We start from the raw sequence: 25084 nt of genomic DNA on the forward strand, positions 1-25084 counted from the left end.
CGAGAAGTGCTGATAAGACCAAAAGCAATATGGCAAACAAAGTGCTTGTGGCCCACTGAGAACCGCAGGTAACACATGTGGGCAGGCAGGAAGGGAATGTGCAAATATGTATCCTGTAAGTCCAATGCTGCCAATCCAGTCTCCTGGGCAGACAGGACTTGAGCGAGAGTGATCATTTTGAACTTCTTGAGGAGGAAATTGAGGGAACGCAGGTCGAGGATAGGACAAAGATCTCCCTCTTTCTTGGACACCAGAAGTTAGGGGAAATAGCAACCACGACTTATTTCCAGCGCCGGCACTCTTTATGGCTCCTTTAGCCAAGAGAGTCATTACTTCCTGGCAGAGAAGGGATGGGTGGCCCTCTGTCAGCCCGCCTTAAGTAGGTGGATGGAGGGAGGGGCAGCCTCAAAGTGGAAAGAGTAGCTCCTCCTGATGATCTTCAAAACCCACCAGTCTAGGGTTTGGAGTCCGCGACTGCCAGGGGATGGGTGGACTGGCCAGAACTCTGGCTGCCCAGCCCATGGGGTATGTAGGACCCGCATCCTCAGCCATGCAAAGGTTGGGAAGCTTGTGAGCTGTGCAGTGGCTGGGCAAGTATAGACACGCCTGATAACCCGTTCTGCGGCCACAAAAGGACCGAAAGGCAGATTGGGGATGACAAAGGGCTGTAGAAAACCCAAGGATCTGGCCGAAGCCCTGCAGTCCTTAAAGTGTTCCAGCACTGAATCTGCCTCGTTTCCGCAGGATGGGAGCCATCAAAGGGTATGTTTGGGCATTCCCAGAAAAGTCAGTAGTCTTCAACCAGGTGTGATGCTTGTACAGCACCTGCTTAACTGCATCACACAGAGAGTGGAAATAGCAGCCCAAAAGGCACGCAGTGTTCACGGATAGCAGTGGCAGGCTGCTGGAAGAAAACATCTTCTTGCCTAAGTTGTCCAGCCTCATAAATTCCAGATCCAGGGGTGCAGTTTGGAATGTGCCAGGGTTTACTTGGAAAACAGAGGCTTGGACCACAAAGCTCTCTGGGGTAGGGTGTTCCGCAAAGAATTTGGGGTCCCCTAGTGCGGAAGATAGCGGATGGCTATTGTCCTGTTCACAGAAGTCCCTGTGTTGGGCTTGGACCAGGTTCCAAACCGGGCATTAGTAAGTCCTTCGTTAATTGGAAGAAGTAGTTCTGAAGTAGACCGTCCTGAAGAAGCACTTCCGTCAAGACTGACACGAGGGCAAGTTAAGGTCCAGGACCTTAGCCACAATCCTCACCACCACTGTGAATGACGCTCCCTCCTCTGTAGTCATTATAGGGGAGGCAGGCATGCCAGTATCTGGAGAAGTATTCAGTCCGCTGACTTCTGCCAAATCCTCACACCAGTCCATGCTGGAATCCTATGGCTGGTATTTTCAGGGTCCGGCGACCCCTTCCATTACTCCTCCAGTCCTAGCCCATAAAAATAGTTCTCAGTCTCTTACCTCGAAGGCATGGCTCCCCTCTGCGCCTGAGTCGGCGTCAGTCTACGCCCTGCAGGCACAGTCTGGGTTATAAATGGGGATGGCGCTATGGCTCTATGAGGACCAAGTGGAATGGACAAGTTACTTACCTTCGGTAACGCCTCAACTGGTAGAGACTATCTAGCCGCAGATCCCTTACCTCAGAATGGTCCCCAGGCATCAGAATGGAGCCAGAAATCTTTCTGGAGTAGCCCTGTGCACCGGTAGGTGGCGCCATTCGACTCCGCAAGTCATCGTCAGCATCATCTGCTGTGGAAGTGACGTGTGTGGTGCCTAAATAGGCAAAAACAACAGTTGATGGACAGAATGCCGAACAATGTCATACATTCACCCCAGTACAGAGCTCTGGGCCTAAATCCATCGTTTTTTTGCTCACCATGCCATTTCAGTTTGAACCCAGCCATATGCAAATCACTGGATTCAAGCTAGCCTGGCTGATGAAGGGTGATGCCCTGAAACCGGTCCCGGGATGCTTGTTTCCGGTCCAGGGAGGACCTGGCTTGGCAGTTCGGGCTGGACTGTTCCCACAAGGAACAGAGTCAAGCCTGATTTGCATATAGCAGGGTCCAAACTGGGGTGGTGTGGTGAGCAAAAGAATGATGGATTTAACCCAGATCCCTGTGACTGGGGGTGAATGTTTGCATTGTCCAGCATTCCGTCCATCAACTGTTTCTTTGGCATACGTTGCCCTAAGTGGGAAGGGTATGCCCAGACGTGGGTCCTGTGCTCACTACACCACTGGATTCAAGCTAGCCTGGCTGATGAAGGGTGATGCCCTGAAACCGGTCCCAGGATGCTTGTTTCCGGTCCAGGCACCTGGCTTGGCAGTTTGGGCTGGACTATTCCCACAAGAAACAGGGTCAAGACTGATTTGCATATAGCTGGGTCCAAACTGGGGTGGTGTGGTGAGCAAAAGAATGATGCATTTAACCCAGATCCCTGTGACTGGGGGTGAATGTTTGCATTGTCCAGCCTTCCGTCCATCAATGGTTTCTTTTGCATGTGCCTAAATAGGCACCATCCCAGCGTGCTGACATCAGTTTCTTTTCGCGACGTTCCACGCCATAAACGCAAAGCCACGGAGAACACTGTCCACTGGTGTGAAAAACTAGAGCACTGAAAGGGGAAAGCCCTGCCCCTAGAAATCCAATTGCACAGCTGGAAGGATGGGTGGATCAGTAAGGAATCTGCGGCTAGTCAGAGTCTCTACCAGAGAAGACCTTACTGAAGGTTAAGTAAATTGTTCATCTGATAGAGACTTCTAGCTGCACCTTACAATAGATACCCAAGCAATACCTTCCTGGAGATGGGTCTGGGACATAATTTCAAATGCAAAAGGTCCTGCAAGGCTGAACGGGCAAAGTCCCCATCCCGACGGACCTGCCTGTCCAGGCAGTAGTGCTTAGTGAATGTGTGCAGAGAAGCCCACATTGCTGCATGGCAGATGTCCAGGACCGGAACGCTGCAAGCTAATGCAGTGGTCACAACCTTGGCTTTGGTGGAATGAGCATGCAAACCCTCAGGGGGTTGCAGCTTGGCCATGGTGTACCAGATTTTAATGCAGCACATGATCCGTCGAGAGATGGCCTGCTACTGCACAGACTTTCCCTTCTTCGCTCTGACATACCTCATGAGAGTTGGTTGTCCACTCACAACTCTTTCGTACAGTTAAGGTAGAACAACAATGCTCTTTTTGGATCCATACGGTGAAGTCGCTCCTCCTTCTTGGAGGGATGAGGCAGAGCGGAGAAAGTAGGCAGGGCGATGGACTGGCCAACTTGAAGTGGAGTGATGATTTTAGGCTCACTTGAACTGATGCAGCCTTATAAATCCATTCCATCTGCAATGAAAAGTTTTTCCCTCCGAGAACTACAAACTGTGTTTAGCATCCACTAACACTGTCCTAAGTATTGATTTATTTTTAACGGTGTTTCTATGAAGAAATTCTCTTCCTGCAATACTTGCACAGTGACTACATGTTAGAACACTGCCCACTACTATATTCATGCAAAATAAGCTGATGTTTTTTTCTGAAGGGGTCAGCTTCAATGCCTTTGCCATGAAGCTGAACTCATTTTTCAAGGCTCATTTTCCCTTATCCCCTCCTCTAGTATTTTCAGAGCAATGGTGTTGCTGATATCTGTGGCACAGTATCTCCAAATTCTCACTTTTCTTGAATTAGGTAGAATATATGTTTGAGCCTCTTCAATTGTAAATTTTTGGCCTTGTTTTACTTTGTGTTGGACTAAGTAGTTGTAAGACCTGGGGTCTCCAGGCCCTAAGGGGGTAACGTGACACGAGCGGCTGGGCACCCAAAGGCCTATGTGTTAAGCGACCATACAACACACACAACCTCTGAAGCAGTAAGCGCACACAATAATGGACGCCACACAGTAGGGTGAATGCAAATTAATCAGATTTATCTAATCAAAGGAGCACACACGGGAATCTTGTAGGGCAATGTATCTTAACTTGTACACTTTAACATTTGCATTACAGCATCTCATTACGGTTACCTCAGCAATCCCTGCAGTATGAACTTCCCTAGTGCTGCGGGCTGGGGCCTGCACACGTGGCGCTACTGGTGTCTACGAAGAAACAAAGGCACATGAGCATAACTTGAGGTTGAATAATGTTTGCCTAATACCATGAGCACTTCCAAGCCTACCCTGAGGATAAAGCGATATTGGTACATGGAGCGCCTTGCACTTGGGACCTCAACTGGAGAATGGAGCGCTTGAGACCACAAACTGAGGTTACAAGCTATTTGGACTTAGCACGCTCTGAGCACTTGTGAATGCAACACGTGGGGTCAGCGCTCCTTAGACATAGAACGCATTGAGAACGGGTGCGTACAAATGACAGATCAGCGTTACTGCAACATAGAACGCATTGAACACGGGCGAATGCAAATGGATGATCAGCGCTACTTAGACATAGAACGCATTGAGCACTGGTGAATACAAAGGAATGATCAGCGCTACTTAGACAGAGAACGCATTGAGCACTGGCAAATACAATTGAATGATCAGCGCTACTCCAACATAGAACGCATTGAGCACTGTTGAATACAAAGGAATGATCAGCGCTACTTAGACATAGAATGCATTGAGCACTGGCAAATACAATTGAATGATCAGCGCTACTCCCACATAGAACGCAATGAGCACTGGTAAATACAATTGAATGATCAGCGCTACTTAGACATAGAGCGCATGGAACACTGGTGAGTCCTGCGAACGGCAGTCCGAGGAGAGGGTAATCCCACGGAGGGGAGACTCACAACTACGGAGGGAAATCCCACGGAGGGGAGACTCACAACTACGGAGGGAAATCCCACGGAGGGGGGAAAGTCACCGTCTCTGCATGCGGTGTCGCTCCCACTCGACAGGGGGCGCACCGGGCCTTCCCACGACTCCCAGGGAGCAGGGGGGGCGAGTCTCAGGCCGCCACACGGCCGCGCTACCTCCCAGCCCCCGGGGGTTACCTTGGTCTCGTCGCTCGGTTCCGCTCCGGGCCCTTCGTCGGATGCGCGCAACGGCGCGGGACGCTCTCGGACACTCGCTCTTCCTTCTCACGCTGCGACGGCAGCGGCGGGGCCCCGGGCTTCTCCGCAGGCCCCGACTTGGCACTGACACGTCCCTGGGGCCTACGGACCGCGGCGGTGATCGCGTCGCGGGTCCTCGCACCAGGGGGGGGGTCACAAATTAAGCGGGAGCTCGGCCAGCTCCGCGCTCGACAGCAGGTCCGCGCAGGGGGTCCCAGGTCAGGTCTGGCAGCACAGGAGACACAGCGCCAGTACCTGGTCGATCCCCAGCAGTCAGGCAATCAGTCGTTTCATGAAGTTGCAATATTCAGCTTTGGCTTGAAGTTTCAGGATGTCGCTTCTGCAGTTTCAATATTCCGTTTTTGCAGCGCAGATGATACTGGCGCCCTTGGGGTTCTGTTCCTTGGGGGATAGGGGATGAGTTGGCGACTAGGTCCTTCCTAGTCAGGCTGGGCAGAGGTTCCCTGGGTCCTCCTACTGCTGGGCAAGATCAGTGGGTTTCACAGGATCCCTCACTCACTTAAGAGGCAGCACCTAAGCCCTGTCACTCTCAGAGGCATAAGTCCCTGGCTAGGCCCTACTGCCTACACTCCGCATGGATTCTCCAGCTCTGCTTCACCCCAACTGGCCAACTGACTGGAAAAAGTTCCCTCCCTCACTTAAGTATCCCTAGGTCAGGTGACCTCTAGCCAAGGCGGCAAAAGTAAAAACCACACCTCCCTTCTAGAAGGTTCCAGCACATTCCAGGAGCTTCCCCATTCTACCTATGGGACAAAAAAGGCGGGCTGGTGTTGCAACATTGTTGTGGGGTCCCAGCCAGCTCCTGGCAGCTAGGGTGCTACTAATAAAAACCACTCTGCAGTAGCAGGGGCCTGTGGCAGCCATCTTGGGAGAAGGGAGCACCTGCACCTTAACACTGATTGGCAATGAAAAGGCGCCCGGAGACCTAGTCCAAGATAAAAATGAGGGTGGAAGAAATGAGGCACAATCAAAAATAGATGGGGAGACAACCCTAGGGCTGACAGGTCTAACAGTAGTGATGAGATCAATTAAGTGCAGTTGAGTTGCTTCATGTTCTGGGTTCTCAGTGATCCTTTGTATACTGAACCAAAGGACCGACTCTCTGTTAGAGACTGACTTTATTCCTCATCTATCAGGGCAATCACTGGCAGTGGTTTTGCAGAAAGATTAATGAAGCTTACTTCTGTGTTTTCTTCCATTTTCTCTTTAAAGCCTTAACACTCTGAGTCATGTTTTACTTGGGCAAGCAGGTTATAGACCAAATGAAGATTTTTTAACGGATAGTATATACTAAAATTAGTGCAATATTGAAAAGGGATCAAATCAGGTTGATTCCGGATTGAAAGAATCAGTTGAGCAGGAGATCTTCTTCTAAAATGCTGAAACTGTTTTTATGATTTCCTGTGCTAAAACTAACATTTACAGGTAACTAAACACAACACAAAAAACATAATACTTCAAAACCCATTAGTGTAAAAATAAATATATCACCAGAAATTAAGTCTTTGTCCCACTGCACTTTACGTTTCAAGGGCCATGACCACAATTCATTGGAGGTCCATCAGAATCTGCATACAAAGCCAAATAAAATGTACGTTAACCTGTATTGGACTCAACACTAGGTGTACAGGAGAGGACAGAATGTGAATCTGCAATAAACAAATACGAATTACAGTGGATCTTACAAGGATACATTACTTTTGGAAAGGTCAAAAAGGTTGATTCTTGAATTAAAATTTCTCCAGCTTGAGGATTTATAGTTTAGAAGGAATTAAAAGGTTGTAGCCACGGAGGGTCATGCATAATTTGTACTGAACATTACCTTGAAATGGAAGAGTCCAGTGTGTTCAAATTTATTTTTTTAGTACGATTTACGGAGTTCAATCTGCGAGACCTTTGACGGCCTGCAGAAAACATTCCTAGAGCATCTGTTTCTTCAGCAATTACTGCAACATGTAAGACAGTATATGATACTGGCAGCTCTAAAAACAGAGGCTGGAAGATGCCCAAAAAATATTTTGCCATACAGAATCCAACATCTTAAAGTCTGATGGAGGTTTGAAGCACAAATTCAGATAGAATACATTAGAGGACCACTGACTAACTCATAGAAGTGACTGGTTCACTAAGAGCCGTTCTATGTAGTCTAGAAGCATGTGTGCTTAGATAGTGTCAAACTTGAAAAGGAGCAGTGGCTTACTTTTTAACATCAATATGTTTGTGAACTCTTCCATCAACCACTGGAGCAGAAACACAAAATTATCTGTATTCTCGGACAGTGCCACATAAACGAAACACATTTGTCTGTGTGGATCATGGCGAGGGAATTCAGATTACCCAATCCACCCAACCCACTGAGGTTCTGTTATTCCTAAAGATCCTCAGAGAGAACAGGAAAAAATTGTCCCTGATTATGAGTCTTTTTGGGGGGTTTACGACCCCAAAAGCACCAAATATTGCAGTTCCACTGGACAATGTGGGAGGCAGAGAAAAACTACAGACGCAGCAATTATTTTTTCAATCTGTTCAGACCTTCCTTTTTTTTTATTTTTTAAAGAGTTGCCAAGCACTGTGGGTGGAAGTTATTTGCCTCATGGAAGACATTAAATTGTGAATCAGATATCCAAGAAGAAAAGCAAACAGGTCCAAAAGTAAGTGTAGAGAGCAACAACTTCTGGTAAAAAAAGGTGTGCTGATAAGGACCAATTGTTTCAGCATCTGGTGTGAGATAGCATTGTCGGAAGATGCAGATCCTGCAGAGCGAACAAAAGAAGGGGCAGTAGTGGCCAAGCATGAGGTTGTTTTCCCTAAGAATAACATACTGGGCACAACTAGATCAGAGCCAATAATTTGCATTTCTCTATCTGGCGTCTTGTTGCTTTGCCCTGAATATGATGAAGCTCAGTGTCTTATAGAATGAAAGTCACTCTGGAACTTGGAGTGTGATCTAACTTCTTTTTAGACTTATATAGTGTTCCGGCTCTGCCTGGCAGGATAGGTAACACAGTGAAATGTACGGACAATTGGAAGCTTTTTCGGTGCCATTTATGGCCATGAAGGGTTTGGCAAATCTTTGCCTGGGAGACTTTTAGAACAACTGGCATGAACATCAGGTCCAAATTGCATTGTCACACATGGATGAGAGGTACATGTCTCTAGCCATCGATCACTTGAAGACCTTGTAAAAAATACAAAACAGCATTAAGTTCCTGAATGGTATTTTATACCAATAGTTATATTTCAGCTTCTAGGATGTGGAGGGAAACAGAGTTCACTTCCTTTAATGCAGCAGTCATTCACTAGCGGTGACATTTGCCAGCAAAATACCAGCATGTTTTCAAACAGAATAATAGTTTAGGATGGGTTTGAAAAGAATCCCAGTCTGAACGTCAAAAGATGAATCCCAATCTCTGACTTCAACAGAACCTAGATAAGCATGAATTATTATAAGATTCGTTTTATCAAAACTACTGTGTACTGGTGAAGAATGCATCAGTTTCATTAAATGGTAAGCATTTGCTGCATTTATGTATTATAAGGAATACCTGTAGACAAATGGTCAGGTATAGCCAAGTGAAACATAAAAAGGAGTTAAGGAGTCACTCACTTTCTCAATGTTGGTCATTGTGTCTTCTTCGCTAGGCTTTTCAGGAGATAAGGAATTTTGATCACCATCAGTTTTTGTCTTGCACTGTGTTCCAGCCTCACTGCATTCCTGGTTATTGTTCTGAAATTAAAACCAAGGATGTATTGACTTCTGCATGGAAAACATTTCAAGAATAACGTACGCTTCCATTCATCCTCACTGCAAGATGGAAGAAATCGGGCCATTGTTTAAAACAAAAATTGTTACTTACGGAATTACCGCCAGATTGCTTAGTTCATTATATCATTCCAGCCACACATGGATCAAGAATTTTCCATGGTAATTTAGAACAACACAGCCTGCCACACGCTGGATTCTGATCGGCCCAGAAGAAGTTAATGTGGGACATGGGTTATTTGTTTTACAATAAAACAAAGCGATTCAGGCTGAAATCCGTTATATTTGGAGATTGCATTACTCATTTTAGTAAGTCCAAATGAAATAACCACTTTAAAGGTTTTACGTCCTATGGATAGAATTTAAGGAACCTACTGATGATATCCAGCCACTGGAGTGGTTTTTCAGCTGGTGAAGATAAGTTTGAAAAAAACCTGTGCAACTCCACGTGTTGATTCTGCCTGTACCTTATGGATGATTTGACTGTTTCAGCTGAGCACAAGTTAAGATGCCACATTAGTAAAATCTTGACTTAGACTGACCTGACTAGAGAAAATGAATGCTGTGCTCAATTTCAAATCAAGACTATGGTGGGCACTGGCAGAAATGGTCTAAATAACCCTCATACTGGGTAAACAAAGAAAATAGTGCTTGGTTCTCTAGTGTATGGAGAGTCGGCCACAAAATCTACTTAAATAACAAGTTAATTACTTGTTGTAATATTTTATCTGGTAGAAACTCTATCTAGCTGCAGATTTCTTACTTTAGAATATTCCCCAGGCTCCAGACTGAATCCGGAAAATCTTGAACAGTACCTCTGCTTGCTGGTAGGTGATGTTGATCAGCTCGGTGTCAATGGTATCCATGCTGCAAGTGTCATGCGTGGTGCCTATAGAGGCGCCCCCTAATATAATGACATCAGTTTCTTTTGGTGACTATTTCCACACCAGGAGCACAGTCATGTCAGAAGGCTGGTTTGATCAGTATGCAGAACTCAGGGCCTACCAGGAACTTCTAGGTAGAAGGAACCTGTTCGCAGAACAGGGAGGTTGGAAGGGTTGGTAAGGAATCTGCGGCTAGATAGAATCTCTACCAGATACGGTATTACAGAAGGTAGGTCATTTTGATCATCTGATAGAGTCTTCCAGCCACAGATCCCTTACCTTACAAAAGATACCAAAGCAATACCTTCCCAGAGCTGCGTCTGCAAACTGATGCAGACCAAAACATCCCGGAGGACCGAACCTGCAAAATGCCCATCACATAAGACCCGACTTTCAAAGCACTAGGGTTTGATGAGCATGTGCAAAGAAACCCACGTCACAGCATGACAGATGTCCAGGACAGGGACTTGGCGAGCCAAAGCAATGGTCGCAGCTTTAGCTCTGGTGGAATGAGGCTGCAATCCCTGCGGGGAGCAGATTTTAATGCAGGGAACAGTCCACAAAGAGATGGTCCTTTTCAGCACTGCTTAGCACTTCTTCGCTCCAGCGAACGCAACAAAAGCTGATCGTCTACTCCGTATTCCTTGGTTTGATCTATGCAGAAAAACAACGCTCTTTTCAAGTCAATGCGATGGAGTCTTTCCTCCTCAGAGGGGTGAGGCGGAGTGCTGTAGGTCTGCAGTGTGATGCTCTGGCCAACAGGGAAGGGTGTCACCAGCTTTGGCAAGAAGAAAGCAGGTGTTCTCAAAACCAGTTTGCCTGCAAAGAAGGTGGCGTATGAAGTATGGACAGAAGCACAAGTTACAACTTGTGTAACGATATATCTGTAAGAGACATTAGTTAGTGATAGATTCCTTACCTTAGAATAATCCCCAGACGTCAGACTGGATCCGGAAAGTTTTGCTAGCAGTACCATTGCACGTCAGTAGGTGGCGTCCTGCAGCTCCGCGTCCGTCGCTGGCGTCGTAATTGCCGAGATAACGTCATGGAGACTACTTAGGCGCCACCCTTGCGCGCTGACGTCAGATCTGTACACAACTTTCCGTGCCTGGAACGCACAGCCATGCAAGAAACTGACCACTGGTGCCATGAAACTAGGGCCCTGAAAGGGGATGACCTTAACCCCAGAATCAGTTCGCAGAACGAGGAGGATGGGTGGGCGGTAAGGAATCTATCACTAACTAATGTCTCTTACAGATATATCGTTACACAAGTAGTAACTTGTGCATCTGAAAGAGACACATTAGTGATAGATTCCTTACCTTAGAATAGATACTCCAGCAATATCAAACCCAGTGGAGGGTCTGCGAATAGATTACACCAGAAAGTCACGGAGAACAGAACGGCCAAAGAAGCTGTATCTTCGGACCTGACTGTCAAGGCAGTAATGCCTGGTAAACGTGTGCAGCGAGGCCCACGTAGCTGCCTCACAAATGTCCTGCAAGGAAACGCCGCGTCCCAAGGCAGTAGTGGCTGCAGTTGCCCTGGTAGAATGGGCATGCAGCCCCACAGGATTTGCCTTCTTAGCCAAGTAGTTTTGATGCACAGAACGACCTACAGCGAGATAGTCCGTTTGTGCACAGCCTGACCTTTCTTGGCGCCCACGTAGCCAACAAAGAGCTGGTCATCCACCCGGAACTGCTGTGTACGCTTCAGATAGAATGCGAGTGCATGTTTCGGGTCCAGACGGTGGAGCCTCTCCTCCTCCCTTGAAGGATGCAGAGTCAGAAAGAAGGTGGGCAATGTGATGGTCTGCCCGATGTGGAAGGGTGTAACAACCTTTGGCAAGAAAGAAGGACGGGTCCTTAAAATTACCTTGTCCAGATGAACAGAAAGGAAAGGAGGCTTGGAAGAAAGGGCTTGGAGCTCACTCACTCACTCTTCTGGCAGAGGTGATAGCTACCAGGAAAGCCGTCTTGAGAGTGAGAAGACGCAAAGGACAGTTATGAAGTGGCTCGAAGGGAGCGCACATCAGATACGTCAAGACATGGTTTAAGTCCCACTGAGGCATTATGAACGTGTGCGTAATGCCTTTCAAGAAACGGTTAACAACCGGAGACTTAAAAAGAGAAGGCTGATCTGGAAGCCGTAAAAAGGTGGAGATGGCCGAAAAATAACCTTTGATAGTGCCCAGAGCAGAGCCCTGCTGGGCCAAAGAAAGAAGGAACAGAAGGACTTCGGAAAGAGGGGCAAAAAGGGGATCCACAGACTTTGCTGTGCACCATGCCACAAACTTGTTCCATCTGCAGGCGTATACCGTTTTAGTGGAGGGACGCCTGGCTGCCAGAATGATATCACAGACTTCGGGAGGAAGATCAAAAGCTGTCAACTGTCGCCGCTCAATCTCCACGCATGAAGGTGGAGGCTGGACAGGTTCGGGTGGAGGACCGTCCCCTGCTACTGCGACAGAAGATCCTCCCGAAGAGGCAGACGTATCGGGGGATAGATCACCGTGCTGAGTAGCTCGGGATACCAGTATCTTCGTGCCCAATCCGGAGCCACAAGGATGGCTTGGGCTCTGTCGCGCCGAATCTTCTTCAGCACTCTGGGCAGAAGTGGTATAGGCGGAAAGGCGCACAACAGACCGCAAATCCACTCGCGACGAAAAGCGTCGGCAAGCGAGTGCCGCCTTGGAAATTCCAACGCGCAGAAGGATTAGTTACTTACCTGTCATCCTAGTTCTCTTCCAGGGGTATCCTCATCAAAGTCATAAGCACTAGAATATTCCCGCCCATGCGCGGGACCCCGGAAACACAATCATATATGTGAAAACATATATGTATCTCCATATATACATATATATATATTCACTGAAAAAAACATAGGTTTCACACATGTTATAGTTAGGAATTAGCATTTAAAAAACCTTGCAAATTCAGTGAAAAAACCATAGGTTTCACACACGTTATAGTTAGCTGGACATTTCACTCGTAAAAAACCAATGAAATTTCCCCGTTATAGTTAGTTAAGCTAACTATAACTCGCGCGCCCGCAATGCACTGCTGATGACGTCACATATTACATCACTCATGACATGGTCAGTGACATCACTCATGACATCACTGATGACATCTCAAATGACATCACTGATGACATCACTGCTGACATCATCCAGTGAATGTGTGTTTTTCTGAAAATTACATATGTTTTATATATGTATATCTCAAGGTCGATGGAAGAATAAATGAGTATATAAGTGTCTAAATGGATGATTTGTTTTTGAAAAATTGAATGTATTACTGACTGATTAAGTGTATCTTATTGAATACATGGCTAAGTGAGTAATGTTTAAATGTGTAAATACCTGTATCAGTCTCTCACTTTGTGTATAAGTGGCTGCATTGGTTGGGGACTAGCTACATGAGTGTCTATATAGGTTATTAGTTGGTTTTTTGAGTATCAGTGTCTATATGGTTCGGTGGGGGGTATTACGTAGTGCATAGGTGCATGAATGAGTGACTCACTGTTTGTATGTGTTGAAGACAGCATATGTGCAGGACTGTATGGGTGGAAGAGTGTGTGTATGGGTGTGTTAGTGAGTGAATGGCTGTCTCAATAGTGTCTTTATGAGTAACTACATATGTTTTAAACTAGTATATGTGACTATTGGTGTATATAAGTGAGTATATGTGAGAGTGAGAGATTGAAAGAGTTCCTGTATGAATAAGTATGTGTTTCTATAAGTGATTGTTTAAAAGACTAAGTATGTGTAAGTTTCTGTAGAAGTAAGTGTGGTGGTGTGTGTATAACTGTATATGCAAGTAAATGTATGTTTCTTTCTTTATTTTCATGAGTGACTATGTGTGTCAGTAACTCTGTGGATGAGTGGCATTGTGTAACAGGATGTATTGGTGTATGAGTACATATGATGTGTGAGTACACGAATGAGTGACTGTACAGGACTGTTGGTAAATGAGTGGATGTTTATGTGGTTCTTAGAATTATTGAAGAGGTTGTTGTAATTGGTATTGGTATGTCCATTTTTTTGAAAATTTCAGTCTCTATTTTTGAATGTGTGTATCAAAGGTTATATTAGGGTGAGAGGAGATCTGCCACTCCATCACATGGATGATGTCATCAGTGATGTCATCAGTGATGTCATTTGAGATGTCATCAGTGATGTCATGAGTGATGTCGCTGACCATGTCATGAGTGATGTAATATGTGACGTCATCAGCAGTGCATTGCGGGCGCGCGAGTTATAGTTAGCTTAACTAACTATAACGGGGAAATTTCATTGGTTTTTTACGAGTGAAATGTCCAGCTAACTATAACGTGTGTGAAACCTATGGTTTTTTCACTGAATTTGCAAGGTTTTTTAAATGCTAATTCCTAACTATAACATGTGTGAAACCTATGGTTTTTTCAGTGAATTTGCAAGGTTTTTTAAATGCTAATCCCTAACTATAACATGTGTGAAACCTATGGTTTTTTCAGTGAATTTGCAAGGTTTTTTAAATGCTAATTTCTAACTATAACGTGTGTGAAACCCATGGTTTTTTCAGTGAATTTGTATGGTTTTTTAAATGCTAATTCTTACCTATAACATATGTGATTCCCATATTTTTTTTTATTGATTTTGTATGATTTTTTTATTATAAATTCTTATCTTAAATGTGTGTTTTTTTTTTTAAAAAACAAGTTTTTTAAAAACTTTTTATTCTCTTAAAACACTATGTTTTTTTTAAAAAAAATATGCAATATATCAAGTTTTCTCTTTTTTTTTTTACCAAACAGGTAAGATATATTAGTATAACATAGAAAATATGTTTTTTTTTTTTTTTTTAGTGCGCGTACGGTAAGCGTACGGTAAGCGTACGGTTTACGCAATGTCCGTAATTTATCTACTCTGTTTGCGTATAGTTACGCAATTTGCGTAGCCGCGCGTACTGTGCGTGGGGCGCGTAGGCGTGTACGCTACACGCGCACGTTACGCGGAAGTGTTGTGGAGTGACTGTTTTACGCATGCGCGCGAGCGCGTGTCTTTTTTACGCGCATGCGCACTTTTACCGTAAGCACACCGTAAGCGCACCGTAAGCGTAACGTAAGCGTAACGTACGCGCACGGTGGGTCATGTGATCATGAAACACAACTTTTGATTGGTTGAAACTACTTTCAGTTCTAGAACTCTCCTACACCACACCCATTCCCCTCATTTCTGCTTGTGATCCCTTAGGAGAAGGAGCTGACTTGTCTTTGTGATACGATGGCAGACCAGCACTCTTCTGCTGAGAGTGAGGCTAGCAGCACCACCATCAGGCAGAGAAAGAGGAAACAGAAGAGCTCTTTCATATGGGAGTATTTCAGTTTTCCAGAGGGTGAGAAAAAAGTCAATGCTGCCTTGGTGACTTGCAAGCTGTGCCAGCGTGTACTTTCGCGAGGTAATCCCAACAAGAAGTATTCCTTTGGGAATCACACTATGTTGAGACACCTTGAGGATGTGCATCCTAGGACACATGCACGACATACTAGGGGCAACCCTTCAGTAAGTCGAGCAAGCACATCCACAGCAGCTCAGCCGAGTCCTTCTTCGGAAGCTCAGCTGAGCCCTTCATCTGTGGGGGCACAATCACCTTTTTCTGAACCTCTGGAAATGAACCCTCGGTTTGGTAGGGTTACTATGCGGTGTTCATTTTGCCATGATCTAATTGTTCATAGGGAGACCAGTGTTTCCCTCATTAACAACAAAATAGATCAGCACAAATGTCCAACCAGCTAATGTTCCCATACTTCCTTTCCTCTGTCCCTGCATGAACACAACGGCTCTTTTAAGAGCCAACCTTACCTCTCAACTTTTTTTTATTTTTTCTTTAAAACTTTTTTTTTTTTTTTTTACCGTAAGCGTATTTTTTTTTTTTTTTTTTTTAAAACACTAAAAATCAATTACCACATCTCAAGATCCTTGAGGAATTAATAACTAAATACTAAAAATCTTTTTGAGATAAAGTGGAAGAAAGAGACCTTCTAATTTCTCAGTTACTTGTCCCACCCAACAATTTAATTTTTAATTAAAATGTAATTGAAATTACTTGAAAAAATGGTTGGTTTTTTTTTGAAAATTTTCTTTCACAATCTGAAAAAAAAAAAAAAAGTATTAATATTTAATAAATCAATATATTACACAGTACACGTATTTACATATTTTTCCCCAAAATTTTTTTGCCTTTTTTTTGCTGTTTTCAGAATATATTGCATTTCACTATAAATTGTGAAAGCAATTGCATTCATCATTTAACAGCGGGCAAAAAAAAAATAACAATCTCAAAGATTGTATAAAAAAAGCCCAGAATCTCTTTTAACTTAAACATAACATTATAGAAATGCATAATATTCTAAAAAAATATTAACTAATATCAATACTTATTTCTTTAAAATACCGTCTGACATTTTTGTTTCAGAAGTATAATCACAAAAATATATCTCAAATAACTCCACAATAAATCACCAGAGCAATACCAAACACCTTTCTGAGACCAGCAACATGTGTAACCTCTAATGCAAATGTAAATTCACCAAAGCAATACGCAATAAATCTCTGCCTCTAATTCCTATTTGCACACAGAGTCATGTTTTCATATTAGTCACAAAACGAAATTTCTTTGCCAATTTGAAAGCACACTTACTACTCTTTTTTTTGGCAAGTGATAAACACTTTTACAGACTGACACATTATGAATCCACTTTTCAGATTCTGATAAAAGCACATGTCCAAACTGCTTTTTCAAACCAGCACCATGTGTAACCTGGGTGACTGACTACACTCCAGCAAGGGCAACCAGCCTTAGTGATGCTGAATGTATTTGCATTACTGACTGAAACCTCAAACCCCACTCGGTTGTGAATACTGTGCATGATTCCACAGGATAAGCAGCTGGGTGTGTGCTAAGAGTCTGCTTCTGCCCAAAAAAATGGCTCCCCCTTTCCATCTAATGCAAATGTAAAATCACCAGAGCAATACGCAATAAATCTCTGCCTGTAATTCCTATTTACACACAGAGTCATGTTTTCACATTAGTCACAAAACGAAATTTCTTTGCCAATTTGAAAGCACACTTACTACTCTTTTTTTTGGCAAGTGATAAACACTTTTACAGACTGACACATTATGAATCCACTTTTCAGATTCTGATAAAAGCACATGTCCAAACTGCTTTTTAAGACCAGCACCATGTGTAACCTGGGTGACTGACTACACTCCAGCAAGGGCAACCAGCCTTAGTGATGCTGAATGTATTTGCATTACTGACTGAAACCTCAAACCCCACTCGGTTGTGAATACTATCCATGATTCCACAGGATAACCAGCTGGCTGTGTGCTAAGAGTCTGCTTCTGCACAAAAAAATACCTCCCCCTTTCCATCTAATGCAAATGTAAAATCACCAGAGCAATACCAAACAGCTTTCTGAGACCAGCAACATGTGTAACCTGGGTGACTCACTACACTCCAGCAAGGGCAACCAGCCTCACTGATGCTGAATGTATTTGCATTACTGAGTGCAACCTCAAACCCTTAAAGTATTCCTTATTTTTACCAGTACACCTTACATTTTCGTGAAAACATAGTCCATATTATTTTACATGTTCCTCACATTTAAATTTCTCCCAAAACAGAAAATAATAAACACAACTTCAACAAAAGGAATTCCAATTCTATTATTCATTTCTTAATTTACCATATACATCCCCTCTCAAACTCTAAACTCACCTTTAAAATTAGTTAATTGTAAAAGAAATGTGGCACTCAAACAGCAGATTATCAGAGAAAGAAATGTGGCACTCAAACAGCAGATTATCAGAGCCAGGATCTCTGTTCTGTTCACCTCTCTCCTCTCAGCAGAACCAGATAATGGCAAACTTTCCCTCTCTTTTTCCACACATATACATGTTAATTTCAAATCTCAGTGCTTCTCCCTTTTTTTCAAATGTAATCCCACATTTCTATTGGTTGAAAACCAACCCTTTTCCAAAAGTACCCTTCCCCCAACTTGACTTCTGCCTAGTACCCTTCCCCCAACTTGACTTCTGCCTGCTACCATAGCAACAGCTCATGGAACACTGCTGTGTGGAGTTAGGTCAGAAGTTCAGCAGACAATGTTTCATTTTCAAAGTGCAAGAGTGCTTGACTTTTCAAACCTAACAGCAAATCCATAGTACTGTTCTTTGGTAACACATTTTTCTGTACCAATACAAAACATGCTTCTATAAATTTACACATACAGCCTAGTTTTTATTCTAGAATGGTATAAAACAGCCAATCAGTTCTTTTAAAAAAAAAAAAAAAATTATGTATGCCTCCATTTCCAAACTGTCTTTCATTTCTTTTTACCAGGTAGGTAGGTAGGTAATATATATATATATAGATCATGCTCTCACTCCGTCTTGGTCCCTGCACTCGCGATCGGGTGCTTTCATGCACGGTGACAGAAACCGTGCGGATTCCAAATCCCCAGCTCACGGCAAAAATACCAGCACTCGTAAGAACGTACCTTTCAGATATTAATTTGAAAGGTTAACACACACACTACGCGTTTCGTGTTAACCTTTCAAATGAATATCTGAAAGGTACGTTCTTACGAGTGCTGATATATATATATATATATATATATATATATATATATATATATATATATATTTTTCAACACAACCCGCTTCAGGAATCATGGGCGCTCTTCGGTGGTGCGTTCAAGGTACGGCAGGGTTAAGCCGTTTAATCATTCACTTCGTTTACCCACACAGGTTTCCTCGCGCACTCCCAGAGGGACAAACAGCTTCACCAATGATCGTTTTTTATATTTCCTTTACTTTCAGCATGCCAGATACAAAAAGACAAACTCTACGCGTTTCAGTCTCAGCGGAGACCTTGATCACGAGTCTAGCGGTTGCTCAAAGGTTATCAGGATTTTTAAACACACAATCAAATCTTTTAGTGACATCACTTCCTGAGACAGTGCCGCTTGGCATTCTGGTAATTGTAGTGCACAAACCAATTTCTCTCAGAACCTGACATTTTCAATCCAAGTAAAAAAATAAGATAAGAATATAATAAACCCATTCCGTAAGCCTGTACGCCTTTCTGTACATTGCAGCTCTTATTAAATAACATGCTATGTTACGATGATTCTGATAGACATATTAATGATAATGGTGCATGGCTTTGTCTACAGTGATGTTAACGGTGTCTGGTCATCATGATTTAATTTGTCGTAGTTATTCACTTTCCACTAAACATAGTAATAAGCCACAGATTTCTATTTCAATAAACCATAATGATGCACCCTGGTAATCCTGTAATGTGGATTGAGACTGTTGATTTTGAGCATGAGTCAGGCCCTCTAGTGGGCAGACACCGTTAACATCACTGTAGACAAAGCCATGCACCATTATCATTAATATGTCTATCAGAATCATCGTAACATAGCATGTTATTTAATAAGAGCTGCAATGTACAGAAAGGCGTACAGGCTTACGGATTGGGTTTATTATATTCTTATCTTATTTTTTTACTTGGATTGAAAATGTCAGGTTCTGAGAGAAATTGGTTTGTGCACTACAATTACCAGAATGCCAAGCGGCACTGTCTCAGGAAGTGATGTCACTAAAAGATTTGATTGTGTGTTTAAAAATCCTGATAACCTTTGAGCAACCGCTAGACTCGTGATCAAGGTCTCCGCTGAGACTGAAACGCGTAGAGTTTGTCTTTTTGTATCTGGCATGCTGAAAGTAAAGGAAATATAAAAAACGATCATTGGTGAAGCTGTTTGTCCCTCTGGGAGTGCGCGAGGAAACCTGTGTGGGTAAACGAAGTGAATGGATATATATATATATATATATATATATATTACCTACTGGCGGTCGCCAGTAGGTAGTTATAGTTAGGACCCTGTTTCCATAGGAAAACCGCAACATTCTATTTTGAATAACTTTGGCGCCGGTCGACGAATCCTCGCGAAATTTTCAAAATAGGTGGGGTGCTGCGCTCCGCTCCTACCCTGAAAGTCTCGGGGGGATTCGTCAAGCGGGGGCTGAGATAAAAGGGGGGTCCCAAAATGCGTTTTTCCCATGCATTTTTCCTTAGGACCTTTAGACACAGCTACAGCCCGAACGGCTGAACAGAGTTCCTTGAAATTTGGCAGAGAGGTAGTCTACAGGTCAAGGGAGTGCCTTTTGTAGGTTTGGTGTAAATCTGTTCAGTAGATTCTGAGAAAATAGCCTTTAAATCAATATATATATCTGAGCCAGCTTACGGTGCGCTTACGGTGCGCTTACCGTACGCGTACGGTGACGTGCGCGAGCGCGATTCTGATTGGCTGTTAGATCTAAGTAAACATTCGAATCGGTCGAAACCAGGAAGCGGCGGCCGCCATTTTCTCTCTCGCACTCTGAGGGGGGCAGCATAAACAAAGTCAAAAAACATCTAAAGGGGTAGTATATTTAGTTCTTAACCACCCAGCATCGATATAGGTGTCCCCCAAAAACCCCCAAGGCCAAAAAAACATTTTTTATTTTTTTCGAAAAATCGCCGATTACGCTTACCGTACGCTTACGGTTAAAATTATTTAAGAAAAAAAAATTATCCACACTTTCCCCACCCCGTGTGCAAATGGTGCCCGAAGGGCACCATTTGTGCATGGCCTATGTTCTTCAAGGAAACTAAAAAAGAATACCTTTTACAAGGAAGCACATAATATGTCCCCCATGTGCGCAGGGTGCGCGAAGCGCAACGTGCGTACATGGCCCATCCCGCGTAACGTGGGCACGCGGTGCGTGCAGCGCACTGCGTGACCACCGTGCGTGCACGGCACTAACTGCGTAAAATTGCCGATTACGCTTACCGTACGCGTGCGGTTAAAATTATTAAAAAAAAAAAAGATTAACCACACTTTCCCCACCAACCAACCAATCAAGCTCAGATAACCAAACTTGAACACACAGATATCTTATCATCTGAACAGATTTCGTAAGGAGGCTTGGCCTACTTGGGTATCCGCCCTGGAGTCGGATTCGAGACAGTAATGCCTCGTGAACGTGTGCACCGACTTCCAGGTTGCTGCCTTGCAAATCTCTGCCATAGGCACGTCATGCAAGAAAGCTACTGTAGCTGCTTTTCCCCTAGTGGAATGTGCTTTAGGAGACAACAATAGGGGTTTGGTTGCCAACTGGTAGGCCAATCTAATACAGGACACTATCCATCTTGAAATGGACCGTTTGGAAGCTGGAAAGCCCGTCCTCATGGCACCATAATTTAAAAACAATTGGTCTGATTTCCTTATGGCCTTAGTTCCCTCCAAATAGAACTTGAGCACCCTCCTAAGGTCTAAGGAGTGGAGAGACCTTTCCGCAGGAGTAGCCGGATTGGGAAAGAAGGAAGGGAGAGAAATCGTTTGGTTAACATGAAAATCAGAGACAACCTTTGGCAAAAAGGAAGGATGGATGAGTTCTTAACACCACCCTGTTATGGTGAAACACAGTATATGGTTCCTTGGCACATAGCGCTTGGATCTCGCTTACTCTGCGCGCTGATGTTATTGCCACTAGAAAAGCGGCCTTCCATGTTAAGTGCTGCAGCGTGGCCTTATGAATGGGCTCAAAAGGAGGACCCATCAATCTGGAAAGGACTAGATTCAACTCCCAAGGAGGTCGAACAGGGGGATACACTGTGAGAAGTTGGCCTGATGTATGATGTCACTAGTTCTAGTGTACACCTTATATCAGTCCGAACAACCCTTATGGTGATTGGTTGTAAAGTCAACCTTATAGACCAGCTATCCTAGTGGTAGCATGGACAAGAACAGTCTTAGGCTAAACTCTGAATGGCATGTGAAGCCAGCTGTTATACCATATATAATCCCTTGAATACCAAATGAAAGGACACCACAACAGATATATATATATAAAATAAAGTGTATTTATTCTAGTCAAACCCTCAGCACTCTTTATGAGATTCGAGGTAAGTACAACACAGTCTTATTCAAGCATACATTGAGTCACACAGGTAAGTAATACAGTTAGGCCCTAGGGGCCACGCAAACCATATACTAAAGAAGTGGTATAAGGACCACTGTTACGGAAATAGGATATGCCTAGGCCTAGGGAATCGCTGGGGCTACACTACACTACCCAAGGTTAGGAAGTGGGAGGCCCACGGGATTCAGGTGCAGAGTGGAAACACTCACGCGTAATGCGTATAATCGATAGAAATAGTACAGTTCTGAAATAAGCAGTTTTAGGACACTTCTGGTATAGCTAGAAAGTCGAGACTCGGAAACTAGACCCTAGGATAGTCAATACCCTTGTGAGCACCGGAGTACCCAAGTTACCTAGCCCACGGGCTGTGGGTGCATAGGTGTGGACTTGCGTCGGGTTTCGTCGTGGACTTCTATGGATGCCTGAAGGAAAGTTGCTGACAGGCAGTCAGTACAGAGTGTCCGGTGGATCCCAAGGCCGGGATCAAGAAGGAAGGAAACCTGCAAGCAGAAGGGACAGAGTCTGGGTCACTAGCCAGTGACCACGTGGAACCAGGAAGGAACCAGGCGATGTCGGGAGATTGCAGGCGAAGAGGTGAAGCTTGTCGCAGCAGCCACGTGTACCAGGAGACGTCGAGGACGACCAGGACCAGAAGGCGAGCTGTCCCACGAAGGCTCTTGCTGTCGGCGGCGTCGAAGTCGAACTAGGACTCACCAAGCCTTGGCAAGCGGAACCCACGAAGAATGGAGGACTTGCTTCTGGTGCAGACCAGGAAGGTCTGGGGTGCTTCTCTTTTGCAGAGGAGCAGGAGCCAGTCTGGAGGAGCCAAACCTGCAGTGGAAAATCAAAGGTGTGTCGTCGCAAAGGCCGCTAGCCAACGGGCAAGCAACCGGACAGACGCGGCAAGCAGGAAAATGCAGAAGGGCCCCACACAGGACTCGTGGAGTGTGGGGGGCTGATCTTCGGTGCAGATGGTGCTTGGGGTTGCGGCTTCTCAATCCCCGGTGCACAACTTCGAGGGTGCCTCAGAAGCTGCGCTGGAAGATACTCGCCACTTTTACCAGGTAGCCGGTCCCACGTCTCTCGTCGCCTCCACGGATCTCAGCTCGGCTTTGGATGTGGATCAGGGTCGGAGAAGTCTGGAAGTCAAGGCTCTGGTCAGGCTCTGCAGTCGGTCCCTCGTAGAACTTCAGCAGAGCAAAGGGTAAGTCTCTTGATGGTGCCTGTTTGCACAGGGTAGCCACTCCTTGGCCACAAGGGAGATTCTTCAGTCTTCTTCTTTCGTCGAATGTCGAAGGTCCAGAGTTTCTGTTCAAGTTGCAGGTTCAGGATAATCTAATCTCCTGGGGCCCAGCTACCACACGTATACTAATCTGGGGGGCTGGGTTGCCTGCTAGGTCACGCCTTATGGGTGGTACCTGGGAGGGGGTGGTTACACCCCCTTCCCTTTGTCCAGTTTCGTGCTAGGACTGGGGCTGGAGTGCCCCAGCACCGGTTTGAACTGGACTATGCATGGGACACCTTGTGTGCCCTAGGCAGAGTCTCGTTTCTTTCATCCCTCCCTGCCCCAATACACTAAGGCCTGTCTGGTGTGGTGCTCGCACCACCCAAGGTTGGAAACCTATTGTCCAAGCCTCCCTTGCCGGGATCACTCCCAGCAGCAGGAGGCCAGACTTGTGTCGTGGCAGCAGCATCCATTTTGTGATGCTGGGGCTCTGGTTAACGTTAACCGGGAAAGTAGGTTTCAACATGTCTTCTCCCTCTAGAAGGGAGGGATAATATCCTCATCACCAGAATTGGGATGGGGGTATTATTCCAAAGTGTTAGACACCTTACACAACATGTTTTGATAAAGCCAAACCATAGTTACCATAACCGTTTAAGATTATAAGGCACTTTAAGAGTATATGGTAGGCTATATCATAGAACAGCTATAAGGACATGGTTCCGAAAGCTGCAGACAGGCTCAGCTCATGCTAGAGCACCATCTCACATGTTACCAAGCACTCTGCCTCCAGGATTGTTAAGGCCTTCCATAGGAGTGGCTGATAGGTACACATGTGTCTATATATAAGGTAGGTATAGGAATACTACACCTAAGCAAGGGGTGATTACACGACCTTGCCCCAGCTGAGTGATCAGCCAGTTGTGTCATAATGGAAGGCCAGGCCAGGGGTGGCATAATACATGCTGCAGCCCCTGGTAGGCCTAGGGTACACCTATGCCCTGGGTACCTAAGGTACACTGTACAGGGGCCAATAAGGTGATCCTATCCAAATGGGTTATGCACCTAAAGTACATAGTATTAATTTAGAGAGAGAACAGCAGGGCTGTGGGTCTGATTAGCAGGCCCACAGCCACATCTAAGTCGAAAACCAGTAAAGCAAAAAGCAAAAAGTGGGGGTGAACATAGAAAGCAGAAAGCAGACCCTACTCTCCTACACAACCCCCCCCCCCCAAACTTAGAGACATTAAACTAACCTTGACCAGTTGAGTCTTCATTTTCTAAGTGGAAATATCTGGAGAGTCCATCTGCATTGGCATGGTCAGTCCCAGGTCTATGTTCCACTGTGAAGTCCATCCCCTGTAGGGAAATGGACCACCTAAGAAGTTTGGGATTTTCACCCTTCATCTGATTTAGCCACAAGAGGGGCTTATGGTCTGTCTGAATCTTGAAGTGAGTGCCAAACAAGTATGGCCTCAGCTTCTTCAGAGCCCAAACCACAGCGAAGGCCTCCCTCTCAATAGCTGACCAACGTTTCTCTCTAGGGGTCAGCCTTCTACTTATAAAAGCAATGGGCTGGTCTTGACGATCTATATTAAGTTGTGAAAGAACAGCTCCCACACCCAACTCAGAAGCATCTGTCTGGACAATAAACTCTTTGGAGTAGTCTGGACTTTTCAGAATAGGTGCACTGCACATGGCCTGCTTCAGGTCATCAAATGCTTTTTGACAGCTTACTGTCCACTGAACTTTCTTTGGCATCTTCTTGGAGGTCAAGTCATTAAGTGGTGTCACAATGGACCCATAGTTCTTAACAAACTTTCTGTAGTACACAGTCAGGCCCAAGCAAGCTCTGACCTGAGTCTGGGTAGTTGGAGGAGTCCAGTCCTTTATGGTCTGGATCTTGCTCTCCAGTGGTTGAACCTGACCCCCACCAACTAGGTGGCCCAGGTATACAACCTTGCTCTGCCCTATCTGGCACTTAGTGGCCTTGATAGTGAGGCCTGCCTTTTGCAGGGCCTCTAAAACATTCCTCAGGTGGACCAGGTGATCCTCCCAGGTGGAGCTAAAGACAGCAATATCATCAAGACAAGCTGCACAGTAGTCATTCAAC

At 44.8% G+C, this 25084-nt stretch overlaps 1 protein-coding gene across 1 annotated transcript in view; it reads right to left on the minus strand.

The window, feature by feature from the left end:
• Positions 1 to 25084, minus strand: part of HSPH1 (heat shock protein family H (Hsp110) member 1) — a 702844-nt gene that overhangs the window by 283977 nt on the left and 393783 nt on the right. The window contains exon 12 of the mRNA XM_085621665.1: positions 8682 to 8801. Within this exon, the coding sequence (XP_085477791.1) occupies positions 8682 to 8801 (120 nt within the window). The remainder of the gene's footprint in view (positions 1 to 8681; positions 8802 to 25084) is intronic.

Source organism: Triturus cristatus, chromosome 8 (assembly GCF_964204655.1).
Source record: "Triturus cristatus chromosome 8, aTriCri1.1, whole genome shotgun sequence".
In the NCBI taxonomy this organism is placed as follows: Eukaryota; Metazoa; Chordata; class Amphibia; order Caudata; family Salamandridae; genus Triturus; species Triturus cristatus.